Below are 8,032 nucleotides of genomic sequence, written 5' to 3'. Positions count from 1 at the left end.
GATTGGCTGGTGGGCGTAGCGGGCCAGTGCACGCACTCCAGTGGGGTGGGAGCTTCCCCCATGTCACCATGGTGACTCGGGGGAAGCTCCAGGCCTCCTCTCCGGCTTCCGCCCCTCCCCCCCCCCCCGGCTCCCCGGTGCCCACACATGTGCAAGTGACCGCGGGGCAGGAGCTTCCCCCACATCACCATGGTGACACAGGGGAAGCTCCTACCCTTACCTAGGCTCCCTGGCATCCATGCGCACCACCCTGCCCCAGTCTCCCTGGTGCCCATGCACGCGCCAGCGGCCGTGGGGCTGAAACTTCCCCCGCATCGCCATGGCAACGTGGGGGAAGTACCTGCCCCATCCCCGGCTGCCCAGTGCCTGTGTGTGCAAATTAGCCCTCCATCTTTGTCAGGTTAATTTGCATACTCACTCTGATTGGCTGGTGAGCGTGGCGGAGGGACAGTTAATTTGCATGTTTCTCTTATATAGGATTGTCGTAAAGATATATATTTTTATTTTTTTATTTAATTTTTAAAAAATATATTTTATTGATTCTTTACAGAGAGGAAGGGAGAGAGGTAGAGAGTTAGAAACATCGATGTGAGAGAAACATCAATCAGCCGCCTCCTGCACATCTCCCACTGGGGATGTGCCCGCAACCCAAGTATATGCCCTTGACCGGAATCGAACCTGGGACCTTTCAGTTCGCAGGCCAGCGCTCTATCCACTGAGCCAAACCGGTTTCGGCAAGATATATATTTTTAAAGATATTTTTATATCTCCACAAAAACTTCCCAATTGTACCTCAAAACCTTGCTTCCCTCTTTGATTGGATTTCAGAACGGAATAGACCTAGAACTTTTTCCCCCTCACCAAAATACCTGCACTCTGTTTAGTCCTTTATTTAGGGTTACCTCAGGTTTCCATTTGTACTGATAAACTTGTAACCCACATCCACATTTCAGTTGAGTTTAGTATCAGCGTAAAACCACTTTAAACTGCCATGTGTCCTGTGAGCTCTTGTAGAGACCATAAGTGGTGGGGGTGTGTTTCCATAAGAGCTTCTTATTGGGATTTTTGAGATGTGAACACATTTTCTAATACATGTCTTATATTACATACTAGAGGCCTGGTGCACAGGATTTGTGCACTGGTGGGGCCATGGCCTGTGGGGATCAGCCTGCTGTGGGAGCACTGAGCAGTCAGCTGAGCGGCTGTGGACCCTGGTCTGGCATTTTCTGGGAGCTGGAGCACTCGCCTCTGCAGGGGACCAGGTCAGGGCTGGGCCCAGGGACAATAGCACTGAGAGGCGGCCACGAACCCACCTCCCAGCCTCCTGGGTCAGCTCTATGAGCCCAGCAGCAGCAGCGCTGCACGGCCTGCAGGCGTCCAGAGGAGGCGGCAGGGAGTGAGAAGGAGAAGCCTGGGGTGAGGAAGCAACGTCCGCAGCGCAGGTTCCTGCCCGTCGGCCCAGGGTTCACAGAGGGAGCAGCCGCTCATCCTGGTCAGCCAAGCAGCGCTCCCACAGTGGTAGCGCACTGACCACCAGGGGGCAGCTCCTGCCTTGAACATCTGCTCCCTGGTGGTCAGTGTGCATCATAGCGACTGGTCAACCGGTCATTCTGGTCGTTCCACTGTTTGGTCACTGGGCTTTTATTATCCTATCTAATAATAGACAAACATGATAATTAACCGTACCTCCGACACGCTTCCCATTGGCTAATCAGGGCGATATGCAAATTAACTGCCAACCAAGATGGCGGCCAGCAGCCAGGCAGCTGAAGCGAACAGGAGGCTTGCTTGCTCCAGTGATGGAGGAAGCCAAGGTTCCCCGCCTGCCGCTGCCAGCCTCTGAGCTGCACTCTAAGAAACAATGTTGCAATTATAGAAGCTAAACAAACCCCAGAAACCTGCTTTCAGCCAGCCGGGCCTCAGAGCTGGAGTTGCAACAGTGTTTCAGTTATAGAAGCCAAACAAACCCAGATACCTGCTTTCAGCAGCCGAGGCCTCAGAGCTGGAGCCGAGCCTCAGAGCTAAAGCCGGCTCTCAGTTCCAGTGACAGCCATAGAAGGTAAATAAATCCCAGAATAAAAAAAAAAGAAAAAAAGGAGAGGTTGGGAGCTTCAGTCACCCACCAGCCTGAAAACAGCCTTCAGCCCCTCACCCAGACTGGCCAGGCACCCCAGTGGGGACCCCCACCCTGAAGGGGGTGTGACCAGCTGCAAACAGCCATCATCCCCTCATCCAGGCTGGCCAGGCACCCTAGCGGGACCCCCACCCTGATCCGGGACACCCTTCAGGGCAAACCAGCTGGCCCCCACCCGTGCACCAGGCCTCTATCCTATATAGTAAAAGGGTAATATGCAAACTGACCCTAACAGCAGAAAGACTGGGAATGACTGGTCACTATGACACACACTGACCACCAGAGGGCAGACACTCAATGCAGGAGCTGCCCTCTGGTGGTCAGGGCGCTCTCACATGGGAGAGCTCTGCTCAGCCACAAGCCAGGCTGATGGCTGCCAGTACAGCGGTGGTGGTGGGAGCCTCTCCTGCCTCCTCAGCAGCACTAAGGATGTCCAACTCTAGCTTAAGCCTGCTCCCCGCTGGCAAGTGGTCATCCCCCGAGGGCTGCCGGGCTGCCAGAGGGATGTCTGATTGCCATTTTAGGCCCAATCCCCCGGGGAGCGGGCCTAAGCCAGCAGGTGGTCATCCCCTGAGGGGTCCCAGACTGCGAGAGGGCACAGGCCGGGCTGAGGGATCCCCCCTCCCCCCTGAGTGCACAAATTTTTGTGCACCGGGCCTCTAGTATAGGATATTATGCAATGTTATTGTCCAAGGTCAGTCATCACTGGGAGGTTACTACTGACATTTACTGATTGTAACAGTGTGTTACAGTAGACAGTCTACTAACTCACAACGCAGTTCCTGGTGTTCCGTCTACAGCTTTTACCAGTTGCCAACATGTTATCTTTTAAAATATTTTTTATTGATTTCAGAGAGGAAGGGAGAGGGAGAGAGAGAGAGAGATCGAAACATCAATGATGAGAGAGAATCATTAATGGGCTGCCTCCTGCATGCCCCCAACTGGGGATCAAACCCACAACCTAGGCATGTGCCCCCCGACCAGGAATCAAACCATGACCTCCTGGTTCATAGGTTGATGCTCAACCACTGAACCACGCCTGCCAGGCCCAATATGTTATCTTTGAGGAACATAGAGTCAGAAATCCAGCCACACTTAAATAGGAGATGCTTGGATGTGTATATAAGGAAGCAGGGCTTCCATGAAGGCAGTACCTTTGTCCTATGCTATTGTAGAAATGACAATTATACTCAAGTGAGCCCAGCGCTGTTTTCTTAGGTGCATCCTTTGTGTTTCTGGTGTCGGTCTCTTCATCAGAGGATGGCATTAGCCCTGTGTCTGCAGGTGCTGGGCAGCCTGGGAGGCTGGCTCTCCCTCTACATTTCTTGCTGCCACATGAATAAGCACCGAAGCTACGAATGGAGCTGCCGGCTGGTCACACTCGCCCATGGAGTCCTCGCGATAGGCCTCTCAGCGTACATTGGCTTCATTGATGGCCCCTGGCCTTTCACCTACCCAGGTAGGTGGGAGACAGGGTTTTTCCCTCAGGGATGTATAATTTGGGGGTAGTCTTAGAAGAATAGGACTTTTTCCCCAGAGAATTTCTATAATATAAAAGAATATTGAGCCGAACCGGTTTGGCTCAGTGGATAGAGCGTCGGCCTGCGGACTCAAGGGTCCCGGGTTCGATTCCGGTCGGGGGCATGTGCCTTGGTTTCGGGCACATCCCCACTGGGGGGGCGTGCAGGAGGCAGCTGATCGATGTTTCTCTCTCATCGATGTTTCTGGCTCTCTGTCCCTCTCCCTTCCTCTCTGTAAAAAATCAATAAAATATATTAAAAAAAAAAATAAAAAAAAAATAAAAGAATATTGAAAATAATTTCCATTATCATTTCTATTGGGAGTCTTCATTGTTATGTCACCTATTGTTTCTGATTTTCATAACTCTCTATCTTTAAAACACACTTAAAATGTGCCCATTAATGATAAAATGCTTGTTATAATGTAATCCATAAAAATGTACAAAACAAGAAGCCAGTATCAACATCTTCCAACCTCCCCCCCCCAAAACAGACACAAATGGGCAGTATTATACATACTTATTGGTAACCTGCAATTTTTACTTGATTGTATATTCAAAAGATATCATCTTTCCATGTATATGGATATAGAGCTTCCTTTTTCTTTTTAATTATTACACTAGTGGCCCAGTGCACGAAATTTGTGCGCATTAAAAGGGAATGAATTAGAGGAAATATTTTAATATAGCTATTTGCCCTTTCTCTATAATAGAAGTTTCAGAGATGAAAGAAAATTAGTAAAAAAGTGTCAGAGATGCAAGAAAATTATGAAAATCTTCCTTCTGTCAGAGTCAGGGGCACACTGCGGGACCTAGAGTCAAGTCCCTGCTCACCCGTGTGCACACCCCCCACTGGGGATCGAGCCCACAACCCAAGCATGTGCCCTTGACCAGAATCAAACCCCAGACTCAGTCTGCAGGCCGACGCTCTATCCACTGAGCCAAACCAGCCAGGGCACTATTATTTTTTATTTCAATATTTTAAAAAGGATTGAGAGACAGTAACCTAGGGTCCCTGTGTGAGGCAGCACAATCCCCAGCCGCTCAATTTGTTTCTGTCTTGGTCTATTTCAGGCTCACCCAACACACCTCTGCAAGTGCGCATCCTCTGTCTCACCTTGGGCTACTTCATCTTCGACTTGGGCTGGTGCATCTACTTCCAGTCTGAGGGTGCCCTGATGCTGGCACACCACACCCTAAGCATCCTGGGCATCACCATGGCCCTGGTGCTGGGAGAGTCGGGGACAGAGGTCAACGCAGTCCTCTTTGGAAGTGAGATTACCAACCCCTTGCTGCAGCTGCGCTGGTTTCTCCGAGAAACAGGGCACTACCACAGCTTCACTGGCGACGTGGCGGACTTCCTCTTCGTGGCCCTGTTCACTGGAGTGAGGATCGGCTTAGGAGCTCGCCTCCTTTTCTGCGAAATGGTCTCACCCAAACCCAGGTGGTTTATGAAGGCGGGGGGCATAGCCATGTACGCTGTGTCCTGGGGTTTCATGTTAAGCATCTGGCGCTTTGCCTGGAGAAAAAGCATCAAGAAGTACCACGCCTGGAGAGGCAGGCGGGGCGAGGAGCCGCAGCGGGAACATCCTGGGCACTAGCCGACGCCTACCGTGGCTGATGGGTGGGGTGTTAGCCCTGGGGCCCAGGCTGGAAATAGGGCTGTTATGGAGCCATGCTTGTCTAACAAATGTAGGTTTCAGAAAAAGGGCTCCCCTAATCAGTCAGTGTCCAAGTGGAGCACATACCAGTATTAAAACCCTAACTCCTGCCGTGGTGCAGTCGTAGGAAGGCAGGCTAGCCAGTGGTCATTGAGTAAATCAGAACCACATTCCTTTCGGTTTGTGCTGACTGTGGTCCTGCAGTTCCTGGGCAGCTGGATGTTCATATAGCTCAGAGAGGAACCCGGAAAAGATGGGCGCTACTTCGTCCTTATTCCTTTGAGGGGTGACTTTTTCAACAAATACTACCCTGCTTTCCGTGTAGCAATTTAAATAAATCCCACCATTTACTACAAAGTGAGTGCCTGTTAGGGAGACTCATGCCTTTGGCATTCTGAGCATTGGATCAGAGAACGGCATCTGCTTACTTAACCAAAGGGGGGTGGGGGGAGTGAGGGGCAGAACTGTGGCTGTGGGGTGGGTTACTGGTTCAGCCTCCCTGTACCAACAAGGTTGGGGTCCCCAAGGCTACGTTTGGGTTTGGTATATGGTGAGAGGACTCCCTGGACCCAGCATGTAGTTGTACTCATCGCTCTGATTTATCATAGTGCAAGGGCGCCAGGAAAGAGCAGCAAGAGGAAGGTGCCAGAGCAGACCCAGGGGAAGCCCAGGCCCAACCGTCCGAGTCCTCTCCCAGTGGCCTCCCACGGGCTGTCTGACTCCTCCAGCCATGGTTTGTGACTGTGTGTGACAAGCCTGCCAAGGAAGCTCCTTCCAGACTCAGGTTTCCCTGGGGCTGGCACGTCGCAAAGCTCCCGACTGCCAGAAGGGAAGTCGGTGTTCAGCATAAGCCATGTGGCTTGTGCAGTGAGCCAGGCTGGCTGGTTCATGGAGCTCTTCCCAACCCGTGTTCCCACATGCCCGCCAGGGGCCAGCCTTCCCAAGGACAGCAGCTCAGGCCTGCTGTGTTCACTCTTCTGCGCAGAATCCACAGAGCGGGGGCTTGGGTGAGAGATGGAGGAGGTGTGGGCAGGCTGACCCAGTCTTGCTGTATGGGTTCTGCTCTGCCAGGGAAAATGCCCCTTGTCAGGGCTTTTGTGCATTAATGTCCTGGGCATGAGCGGCTGTGATGGAATTCCACAGGATTTCCCATGTGGACGCCACTGGACTAGAGGGAGACGGCAGTTCCGTCTGCAGGTCTGCTATGCTTCATGCAAACTAGAACCAAAGACCGAAGTGTGTAGTGGCCTCAGGGTAACGAGTCAAAGTTTTTCATTTTGGACACACCCCCCTTTAGTCCTGTTACTATTTTTTCTTTTCTCTGGAAAAGGTACCGCCATCTGTGGACAACATATTATGACAAGGCCAGTCTAGGAAGGAGCAACAACAACAAAAAAATGAGTGTGATATTCTCTAACCTCACCCAGGAAAAGCAAGAATGTAAACTTAGAACGACAAGTTTGGAATCAAGAATTCCTGCTTTCTTTTATGGAAAGTGGCTACTCCCTGCCCAACTCATTTGGGCAGGTCACTTATTTATTCTTTGCCTCCGTGCAAATCCTGGTGTGAATGAATGAAATACCCCATTGTGCATCTCATAGAGACATTAGGTAGCATTTCTTTAATGGAGGGCTTTTACGGGGGGAAGAAAGCATTATTTATTTATATCTTTGCTATTTGTTTGTTTGTTTGATGATGTTACTTAGATCGGTGGTGATGGGTTGGGCTTTGTTGGGTGGAAAAGTGTCCGGGGCTAGGAAATCAGGCCTGAAGCCCAGTGAAGTTTCGGTTCATGGAGGTCCCCGGGAATAAGAACCTTATGAGGGTTCTCGAAAGCGCAGGTCACTGGCCACACCGGCAGAGTGCTTGGGGCCCAAGAGTCACATTGCTCCGTGAAATGCAGTTCCAAGGCAGGTTAACAGTGCACCTTTTTAAAATGGTTGTCATTTGGTTAGAGTTTTGCTGGACATGGAAATAATCTGACAGTAATATCTCTATCTCTTTTTTTCCTTCTGTGATCAGAATCCCTAAAATGCTGGCTAGTTTCTTTCCAACAAAATTATGGTCAAAGTCGGGTGCTGGGGAGTGCTGACTTTAGAAAAGCCTAGCAGAAAGTGGCATGGAGCGAGCTCTGGAAAGAAAAGCAGCAGCTGGCTCTTCAAGTGTGGCCCCGAGCAACCTGCTCCATACCAGACACTGAACAGGCTTCATCTGCTGCCAGTTCGTGCCCCCTTCCTCCTCAGAGGTGGGGGGGTTGGGGACTGCAGATCTTGTTGCTTTGGGGTACTCCCGTGTGAATGTATGTAGGTCTTTGCAATTTGAGAAACCTAAAGAATGATAAGGGAAAGAGAATCGCTCATCTCAGCTTATCTTGTTGTTGTTGTAACTAGTAAATGTGAAGGAAACTGAGAGAAAACTGTGAAATGAAGATGACCACTAGTTAAGATGCTGAGGACATGAAGGGCTGATTAACATGCGGCATGGTCAGATGTAATGAAGTGCTCATTCGCATTTGGATTACTGTGTGATAATTAACACTGCTCAAGAGGATTTATATTTCAAGATGATTTGTACTTGTTTTATAAAAATAAACAACTTTTTATCCATCCAGAGTTTGCTTTATATTTTTGTTGTGGTTTTGCCAAGAGGTTTGAAAAAAAGTCTCTTGGCCTGTAGAAACGCTGACCCATGTTTATACGTTTCATGAAATACCTCCCA

At 50.2% G+C, this 8,032-nt stretch overlaps 1 protein-coding gene across 1 annotated transcript; it reads left to right on the top strand.

The window, feature by feature from the left end:
• The first annotated feature begins 3,083 nt into the window (after nt 1-3,083).
• Nucleotides 3,084-5,671, top strand: TMEM136 (transmembrane protein 136). The gene is made up of 2 exons (XM_006105250.3): nt 3,084-3,593; nt 4,728-5,671. The coding sequence occupies exons 1-2, from the start codon at nt 3,395-3,397 to the stop codon at nt 5,252-5,254; spliced, it is 726 nt and encodes a 241-aa protein (XP_006105312.1). The 5' UTR covers nt 3,084-3,394; the 3' UTR covers nt 5,255-5,671.
• The last annotated feature ends 2,361 nt before the right edge of the window (nt 5,672-8,032 follow it).

This window comes from Myotis lucifugus, unplaced genomic scaffold (genome assembly GCF_000147115.1).
Source record: "Myotis lucifugus unplaced genomic scaffold, Myoluc2.0 scaffold_654, whole genome shotgun sequence".
NCBI lineage: Eukaryota > Metazoa > Chordata > Mammalia > Chiroptera > Vespertilionidae > Myotis > Myotis lucifugus.
This window is presented reverse-complemented; position numbering and strand designations above follow the sequence as displayed.

Excerpts from the sequence above, each read along its gene's own strand:
- TMEM136 (XM_006105250.3), top strand. The coding sequence starts at position 3,395 with ATGGCATTAGCCCTGTGTCTGCAGGTGCTGGGCAGCCTGGGAGGCTGG. Across the intron at positions 3,594-4,727 it reads CTGGCCTTTCACCTACCCAG|GCTCACCCAACACACCTCTG; the intron begins GTAGGTGGGAGA and ends GGTCTATTTCAG.